General features: G+C 26.7%; 1 protein-coding gene across 1 annotated transcript in view; it reads left to right on the forward strand.

Moving 5' to 3' along the window:
• Nucleotides 1-23,889, forward strand: part of LOC100208429 (phosphoinositide 3-kinase regulatory subunit 4) — a 99,498-nt gene that overhangs the window by 40,270 nt on the left and 35,339 nt on the right. The window contains exons 14-25 of the mRNA XM_065790276.1: nt 3,498-3,632; nt 3,724-3,861; nt 6,765-6,856; nt 6,959-7,126; nt 7,754-7,928; nt 12,195-12,266; nt 13,529-13,640; nt 13,877-13,934; nt 16,124-16,183; nt 20,508-20,638; nt 20,715-20,799; nt 21,908-22,011. Coding sequence (XP_065646348.1) covers nt 3,498-3,632; nt 3,724-3,861; nt 6,765-6,856; nt 6,959-7,126; nt 7,754-7,928; nt 12,195-12,266; nt 13,529-13,640; nt 13,877-13,934; nt 16,124-16,183; nt 20,508-20,638; nt 20,715-20,799; nt 21,908-22,011 — 1,330 coding nt within the window. The remainder of the gene's footprint in view (nt 1-3,497; nt 3,633-3,723; nt 3,862-6,764; nt 6,857-6,958; nt 7,127-7,753; nt 7,929-12,194; nt 12,267-13,528; nt 13,641-13,876; nt 13,935-16,123; nt 16,184-20,507; nt 20,639-20,714; nt 20,800-21,907; nt 22,012-23,889) is intronic.

Genomic DNA, 23,889 nt, shown 5'->3' on the forward strand with positions numbered 1-23,889 from the left:
AAAGCAAACTTTGATTCAAAAATATTTTGGATTTTCTAATTACTAATGAAAAAAATGTTTGTTTTATTGTTCACTCATCCCCTTTAGGTGATGCAAAACAAGGTCATCATTTATTAAATTGCAAGCATATACTAAAAGAATCTAATCTGTGTAATGAACTTAAGAATTGTATCATAAAGGTAGTTGGGAATGTGAATAAATTAAAACTCAATTAATTGTTTAAAGATTGAAATCAGAAACGAAATAAAAGAAAACATTAAGTCATTTGAGAGGGAGATTAATAATTGTAAAATAAATCCAAAGTTACTTTATATGTATATTAATGAGAAAAAGTCAGTAAAAGACCAAATTACATCGATCAAGAACAGTGACACAAAAACTGTCACTAATCAAATGGCTATTGCTGAAGAATTTAATAAATATTTCCATTCTGTATATGTAGAAGATAAAGATGTAAGCAAAAATATTGATGACTGTCAATTAAACGCAATATTAGAAGCTGTCGAGATAACACAAAATGATATAGAAAGAAGATTAAAGGTTCTTGATATATCAAAAGCAATTAGAGTTGATTTGCTACATCCTTTTGTTCTAAAACAGTGCAGTTCATCAATTTCATGTCCTCTTTATTTAATATTTAAAAATCTACAGAAGATGGTACTATACCTAGTGTTTGGAAGAAGGCTAATATAATGCCTATATTTAAACAAGGTAGTAAGTTGGAACCAACAAATTACAGACCAATATCTCTGACGTCAATACCATGTAAAATATTAGAAAGAATAGTTACTGATAATATAATCAAACATTTTATAACAAACAAGCTATTAGTAAAGGAACAGCATGGCTTTCTGAAAGGTAATAGCTGCACAGTGAATTTACTAGAATTTCTTGACACCTTAACAAGCGCATTATTAAATGGTATTCTAATTAATGTTTTGTAGACCGCCTTTCAAAAAGCATTTGACAGTATCACACATAAAATTATGTGCTGAGGTTTATGCTTCCGATATTGTTGGTATGCCTCTTAAATGGATTGAATAATTCTTATTAAGTAGAAAACAACGAGTAGTGATGGGAAAATGCAAGGCAAATTGGGTTGATGTGTTAAGTGGAGTACCACGGGGTACTGTACTTGGCCACTCCTTTTCTTATTATTCATAAACAATTTACCAAGCAGACTTGGTAAATTGTTTATGACCTATAAGTAAGTAGACCTATTTATAGCGAGGTTAATTCAAAATCATTTCAAAATGATATAAAAAAACTTGATGAATAGAAACTGGGTTTGAACTTTGAGAAATGTAAAATAAGAAATGTAAAAAATTTTGATGCTAGTAATAAAATATATTTGTATTTCATAAAAAATGATGATGAACTAAAAGAAATTGAAAAATCTACTCTTGAAAAAGACTTAGGTATTAATATATCCAAGGATTTGAAATGGGAAAGATAAGTAAGGGATGCTGCCAGTAAAGCAACCAGTATGTTTGCAATATTAAATAATACTTTTAGGTATAAAGATAAATACCTCATGAAAATGCGCTATTGCATGTACATTAGACCTCATTTGGAGTTTGCGATTTAAGCTTGGAATCCTTATTATAAAAAAGATATTTAAGAACTTGAAAAAGTTCAAAGAAGAGCAACTAAATCGATACCATAATTAAGACATCTGGGACATAATCAAAGACTAAAAATATTAGATTTAACAACTTTAGAAGTTCGGACTAAGAAAGGGCTTTATACAACAATATAAATTATATTAGGGTTTTGAATCTATTGATATGAAGAAAGTCCAGATACAAATGCATTCAATCAGTACACCAGGTCCTGCATCCAATATTAGAGGTTATAAATATCGTGTTAAATCAGAGTTTGTTAAAAATTGTTTAAGTAGACAACACTTTTTTACACTTTGGATGGAATAATTTACCGGAATCGGTAGTGGAGTCACTACCGAATTTGAATATTCTCACAAAGGTTTCAGTTTGAATATTCTCACAAAGGTTTCAGTTTGAATATTCTCACAAAGGTTTCAGTTAGAATATTCTCACAAAGGTATCAGTTTGAATATTCTCACATAGATTTCAGTTTGAATATTCTCACAAAGGTTTCAGTTTGAATATTCTCGCAAAGGTTTCAGTTAGAATATTCTCACAAAGATTTCAGTTTAAATATTCTCACAAAGGTTTCAGTTTGAATATTCTCACAAAGGTTTCAGTTTGAATATTCTCACAAAGGTTTCAGTTTGAATATTCTCACAAAGATTTCAGTTTGAATATTCTCACAAAGATTTCAGTTTGAATATTCTCACAAAGGTTTCAGTTTAAATATTCTCACAAAGATTTTGGTTTGAATATTCTCACAAAAGATTCTGTTTGAATATTCTCGCAAAGGTTTCAGTTTGAATATTCTCGCAAAGGTTTCAGTTTGAATATTCTCACAAAGGTTTCAATTTGAATATTCTCACAAAAGATTCTGTTTGAATATTCTCGCAAAGGTTTCAGTTTGAATATTCTCGCAAAGGTTTCAGTTTGAATATTCTCACAAAGGTTTCAATTCGAATATTCTCACAAAAGATTCAGTATGATTGTTCACATAAAGATGAATAATGCTCAACTTATTCACTCCATAGTTTACATTTATTTCATTTCCCCCTTGATTCAACTCAGAAATAATAATAATTATATTTTTGATATTTTAAATAGCATCTGGTTCAGATATAAGTTAAATAAATTGACAAATTAAACAAATAAATAATTTTTTAATGCATAGCATTAAAAAACTATTTATTTGTTTTTTAATATAGTTATAAGTTTTACTTTTTATATTTTAAGGCAAAACTTAATTTCACTGATCCTCATTAAAAAACTAAAATTAGAAGACAAAAAATGTAAATTTAAATAGGCAATTATTATTGCTTCTTAAATTCATCATTTGTGCAAAATTGTATTAATTAGTATACAAAACTTAACTTATTAAAAAAAAATGGTAGCATTTTACTTTCTAAAGCAAACTGCTTAAATTTCTTTTTCAAATTTATGAAAGTTTATTAAGATATAATTCTTTTCTTTGTTAAATTGATGTAAAAAAAAAAACATGACAAATAAAGGTAGTTAAACAGTTTGAAATACACCAAAATTGTAAATTGTATAAAGTTTAAGAAATTTACTTCTTAAAATAACTTTAAGAAATTTATTGTTTTATGATTACAGCCAAAAGTTATTAATTTTTCTTCAAAAGCTGTTTTATGAAGCTAACTTTTTAACAAAGATTTTATTTTAAACAAAAAGCATATACATTATTCACTTACATATGATAACACTTGAGGTTTTTTTTTTTAATGTTATTTACAACCCCCTCTCAACTCTTTAACTCTGAAAAACCAATTTTTGGTGTGATAAATATAAAACTTAAGTTGGTATTCTTGTAGAAGAACCACTATATTTTACCTGTATATTATCTCCATCATATTTTACTCTTACATTTTTTAGGGTTTAAAAGATACAGAAGAGTTTGTTGTAGTCAGAGCTCTTCAAGCACTAACATCATTAGTTGACCTCGGTCTATTGCAGAAGCCTATCATAACTGAAATGCTTGTTGATGTTGTTCCATTTGTTTCACATCCGGTATAATTATACCTGTGACAATTAAAATTTTATAATTAATGGACTTTAAAGAAAAATGTTGTGAAATCTAATTTTTTATTTCATTTTATAGAATCAATGGATACGGTACGCATCAGTTGGATACATTGTTGCATGCGCTAAAAAGATGCCACTTGTTGATGTACATTGTCGTCTTATGCCTTTAGTGCTGCCATATTTAAAACAACCAATTATTCAGTTAGTAAATCAGGTATAATTTTAAAATTTATTAAAAGTTGGTGTTTTACTTTTTTTCATATTAAATAATCTTGAGCTGTTTTTCTCTCACTTGTAAAAATGAGGTTGAATGGAAGAAGTTTAATAACATTTTTTTGTCTTTTCTTTCCAAAAAGGTTTAACTATTATAGCGTTCTCTCATTTTATTAATTTAAAATCACTCGATAAAGTATTTTTTTGTGGTTTATAAATAAGTTTATGTAACTATTTATTTTAAAATTACACCTGAACTATTTAATCAAACCTTTGGTTTTATCACTAATTAAGTAAGGAAAACTTTATAGTTCAGGTTATAGAAACTTTGAACTATTTTAGTTATATCACTGCAATATCATGCTTGCAGTTATAAGAAAAGTTTATGTTATTGCTTTCATATTAAATCCCATCACATTAAACACAAAAAACTTTATAACCTACAGAAGTATATTTTTACCCAGTGCAATCAATATAGTGTGAACACAGTTTTTATTAATGGTGCTCATGAGTTTTTTGAGCGATAATATTCAAAATCTCTCAAAATGTAGAAAACAATAAAATAATTGCAAGTGTTCGAATTAAGGTGCTGTTCCAATTTTGGCAACTCTCCCCTCTTTGTATGGCAATTTAATATATTTGCTGAGAAAGAAGATGATGATTAGATAGATGTGTGGTGTGACTCTAACAAGACAAGAAAAACAGTCTTGTTCTGGAAGGTGTGCCATTTTACATGATGATATTACCTTAAAAATAATATTTTGTTTAGACAACTTGACTGCAGCTTTGAACATTTTAAAAACACACTAAATACAAAAAAGTTTTAGTAATAGATAACATCAAAACTTTCATTTTTCTAATGTTTTTATATTGAAACACTTTTAAATAAAGTAACAAATTATTGATAACTATTTTTCTTTTAGTAATAATGAAATTTGTATTGTTACAACATCCTAACACTTTAGTTACAGTTTTGTATGAGTTGTCACAAAATTACTAACCTCTTCGCCCCTCCTTCCCCCTAAGTGTGGCATAATTTATTGATGGCCCCTTGCTAAACTTTATATAAGAAAAATTAAAGTTAATTTAACACATTCAAAAAGTTGAAAAAAAATACAAATGTTTTTGGAAGTTATAATTTTAGAAATTTAACCTTTACTAAAGTTTTTATATTATTAAAATGATATTAAATAAGTAAATAATTGATTTATAAGAAAATATTAAAATAAGATTTAAATCAGATATAAATATAGTTGAGGTTTCTTATTTAAAATATTTGATCACCGCAAAGTTTCTTTAGACTGTTATGATTTAAGGTTGTATTATTTAAAATCTTACATTGCACTGTATGCTTTATTTTTCTAGTTTTATCTGATGATTTATTAAATGAATTAAAATGTTAAAGTTGAAATCATATCTGTTCTTTTTTGTTTTTTGTTTTTTCTTTTAATAAAAAGTTAAGAATAAAAAACAGCAGCTAAAAAAAATGGCTATTAAAACAAACAAAAAAACCATATATATCATGATCTTTTGTAATAGATCATGATCTTTTGTAATAGATCATGATCTTTTGTAATAGATTATGATCTTTTGTAATAGATCATGATCTTTTGTAATAGATCATGATCTTTTGTAATATATCATGATCTTTTGTAATAGATCATGATCTTTTGTAATAGATCATGATCTTTTGTAATAGATCATGATCTTTTGTAATAGATCATGATCTTTTGTAATAGATCATGATCTTTTGTAATATATCATGATCTTTTGTAATAAATCATGATCTTTTGTAATAGATCATGATCTTTTGTAATAGATCATGATCTTTTGTAATAGATCATGATCTTTTGTAATAGATCATGATCTTTTGTAATAGATCATGATCTTTTGTAATAGATCATGATCTTTTGTAATAGATCATGATCTTTTGTAATATATCATGATCTTTTGTAATAGATGATGATCTTTTGTAATAGATCATGATCTTTGTAATATATCATGATCTTTTGTAATAGATCATGATCTTTTGTAATAGATCATGATCTTTTGTAATAGATGATGATCTTTTGTAATAGATCATGATCTTTTGTAATAGATCTTGATCTTTTGTAATAGATCGTGATCTTTTGTAATAGATCGTGATCTTTTGTAATAGATCGTGATCTTTTGTAATAGATCATGATCTTTTGTAATAGATCGTGATCTTTTGTAATAGATCATGATCTTGTTTTACTGTTCACCTGTTTAACATAATAACAGGTTCTACTGTGCATTTGATTGAAGGAATGAGGCAAGGGCTATTGCTCTTGATATATCAAATGCTTTTAATAAAGTTTGGCTCTTTGATAAATTGGCTTTTGGCTCTTTTAATAAAGTTTGGCTTCTTGTTTTCCTGATTCATAAATTTGCAATCTTTTAAGTTGTCTGTCAATTGTTATCTTGCTTTATAAACTTCATCTTTTCTCCTCCAGTAGTTTCAAACTCTAATAATGCTTGCTTGCAGCCTTGTTGGAAGTGAAGATGTTTAAAAAAATAAAAAAAGGTTCATTTTAATTGCAGTATTAAAGTTGTCCTCAATGGACAACACTCCTCTTCATTTCTGGTAACCTTGGGGTACTACAATTATATAATTCAGTCTTGACATCATTTTTTGATTGTTTAAAATAATTTAAAACAACAGATCTTGCATGTGATCTCTCTTTTGTGACTTGCCATTCCAAGCTATCACAAAAGCTGGTGACTTTTAACCCAAACAAAACTCAGTAGTTTGCTTCACATAATTAACACAATGTTGTTGATGTTCTTGATAAATGACGACACATCAGAGTCCTTTATTTTTTATATTTTATATATTAGTTTTTTACTTTGATTAATGTTTTGTTTAATATTATTTTAATTTAGACTGTTTTGTTAAGCGTTCTTGTTGATCCAATACCACGCAATGTGTATGATTACATTGTTAGATCACCCCAAACACGAACTCTTCTTGCAAGGTAAATTTCTAATTTTTTTTGAATCCATTTTTCTCATTTCTCTTGTTATTTGTGTTTTTCATGATGAATTTTCATAATAATTAGTTGTTCCTTACATCCCAGATTAGAGCTTCATCACCAAGACAACAAAACCATGTTTAATCCTTCAAATGAAGATCCTTTGTCTCAAATTACAAGAAAACTTAAATCACAAGGAATGACTGCTGAAATTGAGAAAAAGATTATTCGACTTAAAGAAATTATTCTCAAACTTAATGTTAATAAAATTAAGTAAATTTTTTTAAATTTAGTTTTATTTTTTTAAATTTTGTTTTGTTTTTTTAATAATTTTCAATTTAATTTTTCGCTGACAATGTTTATACAGCAAAAGTAAAAAAAAAAGTAGATTTTATTTATTGACTAGCTTAACCTCCAGCTTTAAATCTAATATAACCTTTTTTTATTTCGTTTTGGTATATAAAGTTTTATTCAAGAACCTAATAAGGTTTATAATTAACTTAGTGCAAGAACAAGACATCAGTTGCAGTAGTGGTGTTGTGGAAGAGCACTGGCGTCATAAGCGAGAAATTTTTTTAGTTAGTTGAGCATATTACCGTGTCATATGGTAATATGCTCAACTTTCACTGCACAGCCGCCTTGTTCGACAAGGTGTATGTATGCTTTTAAGTTGTTTAGATTAAGCATATTGCTTACATATCAGTTTATCTATTTATAGGTGGCTTTAATACCTATGATGTAGCTAGCAACAAGGTTTTTTTTTTTAAATACCTATAATGGCCAAAAAAATACTTAAAAATAAAATTAAAAAAGCAATAAGCTGAGCTTTACCTTTTTGTATGCTCATGCAGAGTTCTGACTCAAAATCAAAGTTGTAATTATTGATTTTTTTTCTATTAGTCCTGAAATGCATCAGACCCAAGATCTGGTTTTTCCAGGACTTCTAGACTTGTCTTCTTTAAATATCATTCCGAAAAGTAAAGAAATAGATTTAAGTCGTATGGTAGAAACAAAAGCTGACCCAATCCTTCAATCTGCAAAACGCCCTGTAAAAATTGGCCAGCAAACCCTGCAGGTATGATAGTTATTTTAAACAATCATTTTGAATGTTGCTTCCTAAAATTTTAAAAATTGTATATATATATATATATATATATATATATACACATATATATATATATATATATATATTTATATATATATATATATATATATATATATATATATATATATATATATATATACACATATATATATGTGTGTGTGTGTATATATATATATATATATATATATATATATACACATATATATATATATATATATATATATATACATATATATATATGTATATATATATATACATAAACCTTTTTTTAATATATATATATATATATATATATATATATATATATATATATATATATATATATATATATATATATATATATAATTTTTTTGATTTATATAAACATTTTTTCCTCATATTATTATATAATGAAATTAGTTAATATTTAAATATTAAACAATTTTTGCAGATTTGAAAACATTACAGCGCTGCGTTTTAAAATTTGTTTGAGAAGAATTTAATTTCTTTTCTTCTTTTCTTAGTAGTGTTCGTTTTTATGGCGCCTAATTGTTTGTTTTTTTTCGATTTATGTTTGTCCGAATATTTATCTCACAATGCCTTACAATACTTAAAAAAAGATCTGTTTTTAAAATACAAACTTTACACTATTTGCAACAGTAATTTTTATTAAATCGTTAATGAATTTCCTGTTATTAGCATTTTAAATTCAAAGTTATAACCTAATTTATATATTTAAATAGTGATATAAAAATATCAAATAAGCAAAATAACGCAAAACTAATTATGAAAAAAATTACCAGTTTCTTCTTGATGGGCTCCCCTGTTCAGAAAAAAATCAAATTAAATGCAAAAGAAACAGAAGAAATCAAAATTACAACGTTAAATTTACCTTCTGCAGACAATTACACCAAAACATTTGAGTTCATTACGTAAGAAAATATTTGATCACAAAGAATCTGCTGGATATCAAGCTGCATTAAAGATGGTGGAAGGAGCTAAAAAATAGACTGTCAAAAAATATTTTAAGATCTTTAACGCGTGAGAAAATTGTAACAGCAATCATTTTTCGAACTGCATATAAAGTTGCTAAAGGAAACCAGTCTTTTAATAACTTTGAAATGGAAATTGATCTTCAAGAAATTAATGGAGTTGAAATGGGTCTTATTCTTCATTCTACAAACACATGCCTTAATATTGTCAATTATATAGTTAACGAAATGAGGAAAAAAATTATTGCAGAAGTCATAAAGTCAAAAAGTAAGATTTCAATAAAAATTGACGAGTCAACCACTATAAGCCAAAAATTGACACTGATAGTGTACATTTGGTGCTGTGTAAAAGGCAGCGGAATGAATTCATCAATAAATTTATTTTTGGATTTAGAGGAGCTTGAAAGTGCTATGGCTAAAGGACTATTTGATGCTTTACTTGAGTGTCTTCATTCTTATGGGATGAAAGATGAATATTTGAAAAACTATTTAGTTTCTGTAGCATGTGATGGCGCAGCAGTGATGTTAGGATGCAAAAGTGGCGTTTTCAAATTAATCACTGAAAAGTTTCATTGTGTTATAGTTTGGCATTGTGCTAATCATAGACTGGAATTATCAGTATGCAATACTATTAGGGAGATCTCAAGTATTAGCAGGTTCAAATCATTTCTAGATAAGCTTTACATTGTGTATCATACTTCCCCAAAAAATAGTAGAAAGTTATGTTCATGCGCAGAATTACCTAATATTCAGCTGCTAAAAATTGGTAAATTTTAAATACACAGTATGGGAAAATTATGAAGCGATGGTGAAATATTTTGAGGAAGCAATGGTTGATCCTACAAGGGACAAAAAAGAAAAATCCACTTATGCAAGTTTAAAAAAAAATTACATCTACAGAGTTTTTAATGGATCTAGGATTAATGTATGATGCTCTCCAAGAATTATCGGAATTGAGTTTGGACCTACAAGAGTGCAATATTGATCTATGCAATGCAAATAAAAAAATTTAAGCTCTTGTTCAAGTATTCGAAGAAAGAAGAAATAATGGTGGTCCCTATTACAAATTTGCTTTAGTTTCAGCACAGAATCTCCGTTTTCATGGAGTTTCACTTCACAATAAAAATTCCAAAAATGATTCAACTATTGATCCAAATGCCTTTTACATAAAACTAAAAGAGTCAATTGAGAAAAGGTTGCTTGCTGACAAAGATGTTGAGTTAGATGTTGATTTGACTCGCATAATAGACCAAAATCATTGGCCTAAAAACATTAACACTCAGTTGACCTTTGGAGAAACTGAAATCAGAAATCTGTCACTAAGACTCCAGTTAAATGAAAGAGAAATGATTCCTGGATTCCGTGAATACCTGGAAGAAAAAACATATCCTGAAAATTTAGTTCATTTGGTACACGCTTTATATACTATCCCCATTTCCTCAAGTGAATGAGAATGAGGGTTTTCATAGATGAATCTGATCATCGCACCAACAAGAACTTCATTAATGGCAAAAACAGTTTCAATATTGTTATTCATTAAATTAGTGGCACCACCACTAACAAGCTTCGATCCTTCAAAGTACGTTGATTCGTGGTTACTTAGCGGAAAGCATTCAGCAGTAGACACAAAGAGCAAGGAAAGGAGATGAGAGGAGATGTCCAACGAAAATTTGAAAAAACTATGGGATTTGTTATAGAAGTTCATAGTTTTGTAAAGTTTCTATTTTATATACAATGACGTGACCCCTCACCCTCTACCAAAAAAAAAACAACATCTGTCATTATTTGAAAATAAAAAAAAGCTTCCCGCCTTTATGGGTATGATGTGCAGGGGAGCCTACCAACGGCTATACATATTAAAATTTATTTACAAATAAAATTACTAATTTTTGCCTCATTTTTGAAATATAAAGAAAAATACAAGTGAGTTCCAGCACCTTTTTTTTTAGAAAAAAAGCACTGTATATATATATATATATATATATATATATATATATATATATATATATATATATATATATATATATATATATATATATATACAATTTTTTTTTTTTTTTCAAATTCTTGGCATTAAACTGTTTAGCAGATTATATATTAATCACTAAGATTTTTTCAACTAATATTTGGTACTTTAATCAGTTGTTTCAATCTGCCCAATTAAAGACAAGTTTTGAAATTTCTTTTATTATATCGTGATAAATAAATCATGTCACAAGTCATGAAATTGGGTGTGCTAACTTTCTGAAACATGGCATGTATCAAGACAAAATCAAATAAGAAATCTATATTATATCTTTTTTTCCCCTGGAATAAGTGGCATAGCTTGTTAAAAAGCAAAAAACATAATGGTGATTCTGGTAGAAAATGGGGTAACTTCTTGGTTAAATTGGACTGTCTTTTTGATATTAGGTATTCATTTTAGAGCAAAAAAGTGGCAGAAAGGCACCAATAAATGGTCAAAACAAAATTTTTTGTTTTGCTGAAAAAAAGAATACAGAGTAAAAAACAAAAGTAGGCAGAATAATGAGAAGATCACCGCGATTAAAACTTGTTTTTCTTCATTTCCTTTAATAAAACATGCAATACTAGAATAGCACTTTTCATATTAAAAACAGGTTGAAGCCCAATATTCAGTTGACAGGTGATTGTCTGCTAAAATTAAAGCTGAAGGTGGAATGTAACATGACTATCTTCAGATTGAAAAGATATCTTCAGATTGACACTTCGTTAAAGTAGAATCTAAAATCAAAGAAGACTCTTGAGAATGTATAGATAAGGTTAGGCTTAATCCTTCCCAGTTTAATTATTTCTCTGTATTTGAAATAAACTACAAATTTGAAGAGGAAACCCCAGTTTCTTTTTCAAATTTGTTCTGAAGAGGAAACTGAGGCTTCCCTTCAGGAGCTTTTCATACATACAAAAGCTTTTTCCTTGTTCTTTTTAAAAGGGTTTTAGCCTATTACGTTTTCACTTTTTTTTATGTAAAGCATATCTTTCTGGTCGGTTATAATAGAGCAATGGGATTGTTAAAATTATATTTATTTGTTCCATTTTTTTTAAAACCCAATAATAGTTTGAAAGTAGCGAAATTGGGATGGAGTTGTTTCCAATTAAACTTTTAAATTTTTTAAATTTCATTTTCTTTGTTTATTTTTTAATGATTGACAATATTTACAATATTTTTTTTGTTTTTTTTTTCCTCCTTAAAATTTAATCAAATGTTTTGTATAAAGCATATTTAATTTTAAAACTTATTTTTTAGGGGCCTCTACAGATTATGACTAATTTAGAAGTAGACTATCTTAATGACTGTGAAGACAAAGGTGTTCAAAAGGTTTGACTTTTTATAGTCACGCTACGTACGTAAAACGTAGCTTCACTACATTTTTTTTTTAAAAGAAAAAAACCAACAAGAAGTGTTTTAACATTGCTTATTTAAGTTAGTAAACAATATAAGACAATTTTCATTGAAATGAAAATGAATTATTATAGTATTTTATGGGCCATTTGTTTTTAATAACTTCTGCACATCTTTAAGGCTTACTATTTGTTGCCCTACAATCTAAAAGTTATATGTCCAATAGAGACCTAATGTTTTCTATTAGGTTTATATCAGAATTTCTACTGACCATGACATAACTGTTATCATTTTTACTTTTGGATATTTTAAATTCTATTGTGAAATATATTTGAAATCCATATTCTTTTGAAATATTTTTTATACTTGACCTAAGTTGAATAACAAAGTTATAATGATACATATGCTGGTCCATTGTTCTATTTTCCCATAATATTTTTCTTATGTTGTGTGTTCTAAAGCTTACCCATAAGTTGATTCCAATGTCCGATGGTGTTTCTGTTCTGTGTTCTGGTGAAAGTGAAAGTGTTTTATGCAACTTTTTCTAACAACCGTTTATAAAATATAATTAGAATCATTGCTTTAGATAACTTTCAAGGTAACTATATTTCTAGATAGCTTTCACTGTTCAAATACAAATTGTGATTATCATCCACTACTGATTTATGATCATTATCCACTACCTTTCATGGATATCATATCATATCATTCCACTTGTGATTATCATCCACTACCTTTCATGGATATCATATATACGATTGATTGATTCAATCAAATTTGATTTAATCATTAAATCAAAAATGCTGAGTATTTGTGTTAAATGCAACACATCTTTTTTTACAAATGTTTTTACTGTCAAAGGAGGTTTTTTATTTGTTTTCAATGTGCTTGTATGCACAAATACACACACATGTAACGGTGTAAGGGGGGGGGGGGGGAGGGAGGTAAGGTTGAAAAAGGTAATTTTTTAGAGGTTAAGTGATTAAAAGGTTATTTTATTTTCAGAATATTGCTTTTATCTCATTATTTTTTTTTTTTAATTGTTTTTTTTTTAATAATTTATCCATTATTTAAATTTTTTATAATTGTTATAACTGATGGTTAAGATGATTGAATTAAAAAAAAAGAGAAACATGAATAACATATATATTATCATATCATTTAATAGACATTTAAGCCTGAAGATCTTTTTGTTTGTCAACTATACATTCACTAAATTTTTTATTAATTTTTTTAAGGTTGAAGATCAATCTTCTCGTTTTTCAACTTTGACTGATCAAGCCAAGTTTGCACAATGTAAACAAGATGTGCGAACACTTTCAATTTTCAAATGCGAACAGTATGTATCAGGTAAATGTATAAAGTTAACATTTTAACATTTTTAGCGGGTAAACATTTTTTTTGATAACTTTAATTGATAATTTTTAATCGAAATAGTGAGATGAATTTTTTTTAATCAACAAATTTTTTAAATTATAGACATTAAACTTTTCTTATTTTTTTTATTATTATAAAAGTTTTTATTTTTAATTATTTATTTTTTTAAATTTTGAGATACTATTTTATTTATTTAATAATTTATTTAGACCTTAAACGCAAAAACTTGCTCAACTCTTTGACAGAAAATAGAGGAAAACAAACTGGGTATAATTTGTTATATAAACATACCTGTACATGTATTTATGTATATATATATATATATATATATATATATATATATATATATATATATATATATATATATATATATATATATATATATATATATATATATACATATTACTAAGAAAATATTAAATAGTATTAGAGGCCTTTTCAGTATTTATCATCATTAGTACTATTGCAAATGTTATTATCATAATTTTGATATATGTAAAAAGTAAGAATAAAATAATAGAAATATTTCATTGCAGTTTTGTAACATGAGTTACCATTGTTATGTAATTATAAAAGGAAGTTTTAGTTGAAGGTGTCATGTTTTTGTTTTTGAAAATAATTTTCATAGGTCAACTAATTGTTTTCATTTTTTAGTTTGAGAAAAACAAAAGCTGAAAGGCTCCATAGTGTTACATAAGAGTAATTTAGTAATTAACTTTCTCACCATTTTGTATTTTGTACATTTTTCAAATACAAATAAATAAATAAATAGTTTTTTGTATATTTTCTTTTCAAATCTATCTGTTGAATTGCCAGTTTTGCAACTGGAAATATGTCTATTTGTGCAGTTTCTTAAATTGTTTGTTATTCCAGTATAAGTAGATAGTCCATTACATGATAAGCATTTTAGATAATAAATGACATTCTTGCTATTACATGTAATGTGACTTAATATTCCAAATAGTGCTATTGTCTCAAACTTATCTACTTCTTGTAAATATAACTGACAGATTTTACAAGGACTGTTTTTGCATTTGAATAGTCCAATTTTTTAAAAAGATGACATAGAGTAAAATTTTGAGCAAGTTATTTGTCTCAGTAAGTTTGGTGGTTGTTTGTATGCAATTACTGGTTGAATACTTGAAAAAACTTTTTTTAGTCTTTCATTATCAGATAAAACTAAACAAAAGCTTAGCTTCTGTTAAAACAAAAAAACTACATCTAGCAGAATTTAAAATATGGTTAAAAGTCATTACCCTGATTATGTAATAGCAAAAGCATTCATAATGCAAATTTACAAGGGCTAACGCCAATAAAACAATCAAAATAAGTTTTTTTTTTTGGTGACTACTTTCTATAGTAATTTATTATCTGGTAATGAAAGATTAAAAAAGGTTTTTTCATATATATATATATTTATAGGCTTGCTATAAATATATGATAATGAAAGATTAAAAAAGGTTTTTTCAAGTATTCAACCAGTAATTGCCAACAAACAACCACCAAACTTACTGAGACAAATAACTTGCTCAAAGTTTCACTCTATGTCATCTATCAAAAAAATGGGACTATTCAAATGCAAAAACAGTCAATGTAAAATCTGCTGGTTATATTTACAAGAAGTAGATAAGACATGAGACATCTAATGGCACTATTTGGAGCATTAAAAGTCACATTGCATGTAATGTCATTTATTATCTAAAATGCTTATCATGTAATGGACTATCTACTTATACTGGAAAAACAAACAATTTAAGAAACCACACAAATGGACATATTTCCTGTTGCAAAACTGGCAATTCAACAGATAGATTCGACAATCATGTATATGATATAAAAAAGATATACAAAAAACTATAAAGCCATTCTTTCAGCTTTTTATTTTTCTTGAAAAAATAAAAACAATTTGTTGACCTATGAAAATTATTTTCATAAACAAAAACATGACACTTGCAACTAATACTTTCTTTTATAGTAACATAACAATGGTAACTCATAGTTACAAAACTGCAATGAAATATTTCTATTTAATTTTTTACATATATCAAAATCGCGATAATAACATTTGCAATAGTAATACTGGCGATAAATACTGAAAGGCTTCAAGTGTTATTTAATTTTTTCTTAGTAATATTTTAATATAATTAACTTTTTCTTAAAAAAATTCATTTATTTTTTGAATATTGCTGTTTTGTTTGGCTTCTTTTTCCTTCATATTGTTCAAACTATATTGCTTGCTGTATATATATATTTATAAAAATATATATATATATATATATATATATATACAAATAAATATATATATATATATACAAATATATATATATAGATATATATATATATATATATATATGTATGTATGTATGTATGTATGTGTATATATATATGTATGTATGTATGTGTATATATATGTGTGTGTGTTTTTTTACTCATTTAGTCATTTAAATTTTAAATAGATGGAAGCCTAAAGGTCAGCTGGTTGCTCATTTACATGAACATAAAGCTGCTATTAATAGGTATGTAATGAGTTAATAGGTCTGCTTTTTTGGTTACTACGTGTTTTCAGTAGATTTTTATAGACATTTTTAATAGTTTTGAATTGGGTCATGCTTAAAGGAGAGTAGTCAACAACACATAGTTTTAAAGAAACTAAAAATAAAACTTTGTTATCTTTACTTTTATTCAGAGAAATTTTTTTTATTTGAATAAAAAACATAGTTTGAATAAAAAGACAAATAAATTTTTTTTAGATAATGTACTGTAATTTATTAAAAACACCAAAAAATAGATAGTTACACTCCTATAAATAAAGAACTAATTTAAGATATCTTCTTATAAAGCTCTAGTCTGAGATAAGCAGTAAGGACAACATGGTCATCATTTTCAACTTAAAATACTTAGGTTGTTGGCCACATAAATTTCAGCATAAAAGTCTTCAAACTCCACTGGAATTTTTCTGGTTGTAGATTTTTTATGCTTTTCATTTTATTTTCAAATTATTTTTCTTTAAACAGCGTACACATAGTCTTAAAATTTAAAGTGGTATCTAGATATAGGCTTTCTAAGTTAGTGGCTTGCCTTAGTTGGAAATTTCAATGTGCTTTCAATGTGCTGTCTGATACGTTTGATTTTTACAAATAATGCTTGTTTTTTAAGATGTCCTCTATGATTGGCTATACTTTTCCCAATCATTTTCAAAGCTCTCAATCTTTCAATACATTTTTTTGTCACAGCATGTAAACTTAAAAAAGCTTTAAAACATACCTGCATTCGAGCAGAACTCACCATAACATGATATTTAAGGGCTGCACATTTTTTTTAGAACTTTGTTCCTTCCTGGGTCGTCTCTAATTTAATTCTTGGGAATTATTAAAGGATTGTAGGAGCAAATTTTGCTCATCTTAAGTGTTCATATGATCCTCATTATTAATAGTTTCAAGAGAGTTATTCCTTTCCATTTCAGTTGTTCTTACAGCTGAAAAAACAAAAAACGCTTTTATACTGTAAAAAAATTTATCAGTTAAAAATGAAATTTTTGTAGTCATTTAGTCAATCTTAGATTAACGATGCCTAGATTCTAGGTACCGGGGTATCTAGATTCTTGGTACCGGGGTAGGTTAAGTTGCTAAATAAATTTAATCAGGTTTACTAAAGATAATGGTAACATATCACAACAAAGTCAACATAAACTAAATTTATTTACAAATCTAATAATACAACTTTTATAATATTTTTAAATTTAGTAATTATAAAAATTGTATTTATATGTAAATAATTTTAGTTTAAGTTGAATTTAAGTTGACTAAAATTATTTTAGTATGTCTAGTTTTACCTTATTGTAGCTTAAGTCAAAACTTGATTATTTTTAATCTGTTTGTTTTGTGTTGATGATGTAAATATGTTTACTTACACGTAAATATGGTTACTTACACGTAAATATGATTACTACTATTACATAGCTACAAATAATACACTTTGAGTTATACTAATATAATTTCTGATAGGTATTATAATTTTCAATTCAGTAAGCTGGGTTACCTTAAACATAGACAAAGTCAGTCTTAATAAGTTTTTTTTAAATAAGTTGTGCTTTATTGTCAAAATATTCAGTAACATTGATTACTAAATAAGTTACCTGCAGAGGGAGTCAGTGCATTTTTTAGGTACAGTGTTTCCCTGGTAGTTAACAAATTCTTCTACTTTCATTCTAGGAATCTTTATGTTTCTCTTCAAAACACTTTCCTTTTTTTTTGCTGATTTTTACTCAAGATACTCATCACTTTCATCTGAACTTATTTCCATATTGCACATTTATTTATGATATAATATGAACTAAGAACACAAGACTGTCTAAAGTTAATTCCTACATAGGTTAAGCTATACAGTATCAATCACAGTAGTTCAATCAGTTCTGATATCAGCTTTAAAAAGGCTGCTGAAAGATTTACAAAAAAGAAATCTAAGAGGGAATTCTTAAAAACAGAAAATTTATCTTATAGCTCAGAAATCTTATAGCTCAAAAGTGGTGTCACTAATTCTTTAAGCTCAGAATGCAATGACTCTATGTGTGCTAAATGATAATAGCCAAAAAAAATAACTAAGTATAATATTGCCTAAAGATATTCTAAAGTGTACACTGCTAAATGCTGTAGGAAAAGTACTTTCTGCCAACCAGCACACTGCTATCATAAGAAGTGTTATAGCTATCTCAGGAGAAGAAATAATGAGAAATAATCCAATTCATTATCTCTTCGAGCTATTCTCTTAGATAAAGTGATTTGCTTAGAAGCTCAAAATGTTAGTTCATAAGACTTGACTAATTCCACATATAAGCTGATTTCTATTAATTTTGATGGAAAGCTATTTAAAAAATACATAGATACTATTTCAGGCACAAGAGAAAGATGAAGCTGTATTAATGAATGTGAACTGGAAAAATGAGCTACTAGACATTTATCATATTGAGTCAAGTGTTGGAGAAAAGCAGTATAAAGCAGTTTATAATTTAATAGAATATATTGGCATCAGTCATCATATTCAGTGTATATGTTTTGACACTAATGCTTTCAACACTGGAAAAAACCAAGGAGTCATAACAAAAATGACACAAGCTTGGGCTGCCACTATTTCTCCTTGTCTGTAGACATGATATTTTGAAAAAACATATGCCCACTTGAACAAGATTTATCTAGGTAGCAAAAAATCTGGTCCAAACAACCAGGTCTTTTAATTCTTAAAATCAGTCTGGAGCAATCTTGAAAAAAGACACATTTTCATTAAAAAGTATTGAAATTAAGAACTTTTTTAAGCAACATCTTGAACAGTTCTACAGAGATGTAATAGATAATATGATCTACAAAAAGGTTGTTACAAATAAGTACAAAAAAAAGGTTAGTACAACTAGTTGCAACTGCATTGTTTGTTGTGGCTCAATAAAAATAATTTTGATAATCTGTTTTGTACAATTAAAATATGTAAAACTATAAATGTGTATATCTTTTAATTTTAGGATGGTAAATCAAGAAAGAATTATCAGGATTTAGTTGAACTATCATTGATGGCAGTTTCTCAAAAAAAAGAGCTTGGAACTTTGTATTCCTGATTCACTGCATCATGCAAGACTAATGACAAAATCATTGTATTACCTCAAAAATGTGTTTACTGTTGGAAACCATTCCAAATTTATCAGAGGAAAATATAAAAGAGATTTGTGATATGGCTGTGTTTGTTAGCATCATTTACACTCAATAGTTTCTTTTATCAGTATCTACAACTGCTGTTTCGCATCAGGTTAAAAATAATGATAAATAAGAACACCGTAAAAAAACAGCACAAATTTCTTTTTTTCTTTTTTTTTAATTTTATTTAGATGCCCCAAGAAGTCCTTACGGTCTTATCACAGAGCCCCACGGATAAGCATTTAATAAGAAGTTCACGTCTCCTTCCTAACCAATGTCTCAAAACTTGCCCAGAGGTGGGGTTTGAACCACAGATCTTTTGTTTCTGAGGCAAGTGAGCTTCCACTGCACCATGGCTGCTCATTGATGGTTAAATTGAGTTTTATTAAAATATTGTGTAAGACACGAAAACTCTGTAGCAGATGAAGAAGTAATGAATATAACTGTTCATGGAGCTACTTCATCAATCAAATTATTTGACAGACATCTTGATTCTGCCTTAGTTGTGGTTGAACAACTACTACAACTTACCAGATGAATGAAAATATTGCCAAAGCGTTGTACAAAGTTGTATTGCAAACAGATTTAAAATACAACTAATAGTATGTAATAAAAGTATAATATTACATTAGTTTTCTTTTTCTCACTCGTCCTCCTGCAACTTGAAAGAAAGGTAATAGGGAGAGAATCTTTCTTAGTAATTTTTTTGAAATAAAAAATACTTTTAATTTCTCATGTTAATTATAAATAATTTCCAGCTGAATAAATTTATATAAAAGGTTGAGTTCAAAATTTAAATATAAAAGGTAGAGTAGAACTTCAAAAGTTAATAATAGCAAGAAGATTAGAATAGCAAGAGAAAAGTAAAAGAAATAGGTTTTTAAAATTAATTAATTCTTCATAAATTGAAGAATTAATTAATTAATAAATTGTGTTTGAGGTCGGCAAAAAATTGCCAACCTCATTTCTGTGTTTTATGATAACCTCTTTGTGTCAATTATTTTTGCTGACCTGATGCCAGCCTTTAACAGTTCAAGGTCGGCATTAAATTGCCAACCTCATTTTTCCTATATCCTATTCTATATGTATATATATATTTATTTATATATTAGGTTTAGTTTGAGTTTTTCTAATTGAGAGATTTAACTTTATTTTTGTTTAGAGTCATTACAAATGAAGACTACAGTTTTTTTGTAACTGCTTCTGATGATTCAACAGTTAAAATATGGGATACTCAAAAACTTGATGGAAAAGGTTATACAACACGTTCAAAGTTTACTTACACCAAACAAAGTAAGCTGTTTTTGAGAATTTTTAACTTTGAAAAATTGACATAAAAATACTTAAAGTTAAAATATTATTTTCAAAGTTGGTAAAATTAACTGCTTGACATTTTGTCAGAGTTCAACAACATTGGCATGTTCTTCTGATGATGCTTCTATACATGTGTTCAGGTTTGTTGTTTGTAACTTTTTTTAAATTTATTTTATAAATAAAAATTAAAGTTAACTTTAATCTACATAGCTAAAAAGAAAGTAAAAATCTGAAAAGAAGTAAAAAACTGTAATAAAAATCTTTAGTGCATAGACGCTACTTTATACCTGCCTACACCTACCTTATACCTGCCTACACCGTAAGCTATAAATCTGCATATGTATACTTGAACCAACTTGTTTTTCCCGAAACCAGGAGTAAAAGATATGATGTATAACAACACTCTCAATGTTATATGAAGCTTTAAGGTTTAAAGATGGCTTAGTTGGTTCACATAATATTTTACAAAATGTAGTTCTCCTTTTAAATACCAATTGATAATGTAACTAGTTTGTGTTTTATGTTGCTTTAAGGTTTTGCTGATATAATTCATTTTAAAAAATTAAAAAGTGATAATGACCTATTTTTTTCGTAAGTTCTACTTCCTTAATAACACATACCCCTATATTTAAAAAAAAAACGATAAATTAATTTTTGTAAACTAACAAAAACAAAACAAAAAAATAAGGAAACCATTCAAATAACAACTTTAGTTAAAGCTGTGTTAATAATAGTTAAAAAGATATATACCATATCAGCTCAGTTTCTATTATAACAGTGCAGCTTCATTTTTTACTTTATCACATTCTTAAGGGATTCTTCATAAATTTATTTAAAAATGTATTTTTTTTTTTCTTTTATACATTTAAATTTGTTATTTTGATTTTGAAATAAATTTAGCTATATTGTTGTTTATATATTGTATCTTATTATGACTATTTCCCAAGCCCCAGTCAAATTCAAAGGTGTTACACTTTGCTACACCTGTTTACAAAACAATCAGTCAATATATTTGTAAATTTTAAATAATTGAAAATTTAGATTTGTGATTTATTTTTGTACTTATGTATTTAGATTATTATTTGCTAAAACTAATTTTTCTTACTATGTTGTTGTTATTGCCTCTAATCTTTCTGTAATCTCATGGTAACACCTTTGAACCATACACCATACAAACACAATACACATACACCGCAATACCTGCCACCAATCTTTATAAAATGAAATTTTTTTTTCAAATGTATTTAGGGTAGACACAAATGCTACTGGTAACAATGTGCCTTTACTAATAGAGAAGAAGCTAGATGTTCAAGAGGACGGACGTGCTGTAGATATGCAATTTTATGATACAGGTTTTTTTTTAATAATGTTACAACATTGTTATTAATTAATATAAAAATGAAATAAAGAAAAAGTTTTAAATAAATGAGAACAATTTCTTGTATAATTTTAGTTCAATAAGTTTTTTTTAACATTTAAAATGACTTTTTATGTCATTTAAGGCGTTATCTAGAAGTATTTGCAACTTCCATGATCATTTCCAACCCTTTTTTAACTGATATGATATTATGCCTATTGGTTTATTAATTTTAAAACTCTGTGTTTAGTGTAAATGTATCTTAAATTAGAACAAATTTTAACTTTTTACTCTACTATATTAATTTTGTATTACCATTTACATTTTTTTTATATTTATTACAATATTTAAATATTTCTTATTATATATGACATATTTATGCCAGTTTTTTTGACTAGTATACCTATATAGGCACGCAAATTAATCCAAACTCCAACTTACTGTAGTTTAAAAATAAAGTTTTTCTTCTTTAAGGTGTATATAAAGTTAATCATAATATTTTTTTATTTATTTGATAGATTTTAAAATTAAAGTATTGTTAAAACTCTTTTTTATTGCAAAATTTTTTTTTTTTACTAAATTCATATTTATAACAAGAGATACCGTTTTGAGAAAAAATGTTTTTCAAAAAGTTATTTCATGCGAAAAAAACTTTAAGTAAGAAAATGACAAATATTTCTTAAATGGTAATAAACAGAATAAATCTGTTATCTTCATGCAACACTAACTCGTCAGCCTCAGATAAAAATAGGAAATATTTAATCAGAACTACAAGAATTTACAAGACCAATATACAAAATTAGACAGATGTCTAGACAGAAATTAAAACTGTAAAGGTGAGTAAATTAATTATATTGCTGCTAAAGATTATAAAACTCTTACCACAAACCACAACTCAAACCCCAGTTATAATACTCTTACTAAAAACCACAACTCAAATCACAGTTATAATACTCTTACCACAAACCACAACTCAAACCACAGTTATAATTAAACTTTGAATGATTTTATATTGCTATAAAACTTTTATAAAACTTCAAACTTTTATTTAAAAAAAAAAAAAAAAAAGTTTTTTTTTTTAAAAAATAAAAGTTTGATGTTTCAAAACATCTTGTTTTTTTTTAAAATTAAAAGTTTTAAAGTTCAAAACATCTTGTCAAAGTTTGACGTTTTATTTTTAAAAATAAAACGTCAAACTTTGACAAGATGTTTTGAACTTTAAAATTTACTTTTATGTTGGATATAAACTACTTTAATGTCGGATATAAGCTGCTTTTTTGTTGGATCTAAAAAATTTTAAATTTTCAATGGCTTTTGAAATAACTGAAATAATTATTTTTTGAAACAGATTTTTAAAAAAGTAGTCGTTTTAAATTACTGAAAAGTTTTCAAAAGTTTATATAATAGATGAGCAATAAGGTGCAATATGGTTAGTACTATAAAACATTTGCTTGGTTTATAAAAAACATTGCTTAGTTTATAAAAAACACTATTGCAAAATTAAATTTTAATTTGAGTGTTATTTAACTTGAAAATGTTTTGATACTTTAAGTTATGTAGTATATCATTAAAATTTTTTTTATTTTTTCACAAAAGTATAATCTCTAAATTATTTTCTATTCAAACTTTTGTCAAATGGACAAATAATATATAAATGGTCAATTAATAAATGAGGTTGTTTTGTCAGAATCGGTTTATACCTTCTTAATGATTAGAGCCTGGAAACAGCCTCCCCCTATCTCTCCCCCTCCCCCTAACCTCACCTATCTCTGAACAAATGAATTAATGCAATCATCGTTTTTCATTATTATCATAAAATGAAATACTGCCATCATTGTTTTTCATCAAAAAATTACTCCACCTCATATTGTTT

This window comes from Hydra vulgaris, chromosome 02 (genome assembly GCF_038396675.1).
Source record: "Hydra vulgaris chromosome 02, alternate assembly HydraT2T_AEP".
NCBI lineage: Eukaryota > Metazoa > Cnidaria > Hydrozoa > Anthoathecata > Hydridae > Hydra > Hydra vulgaris.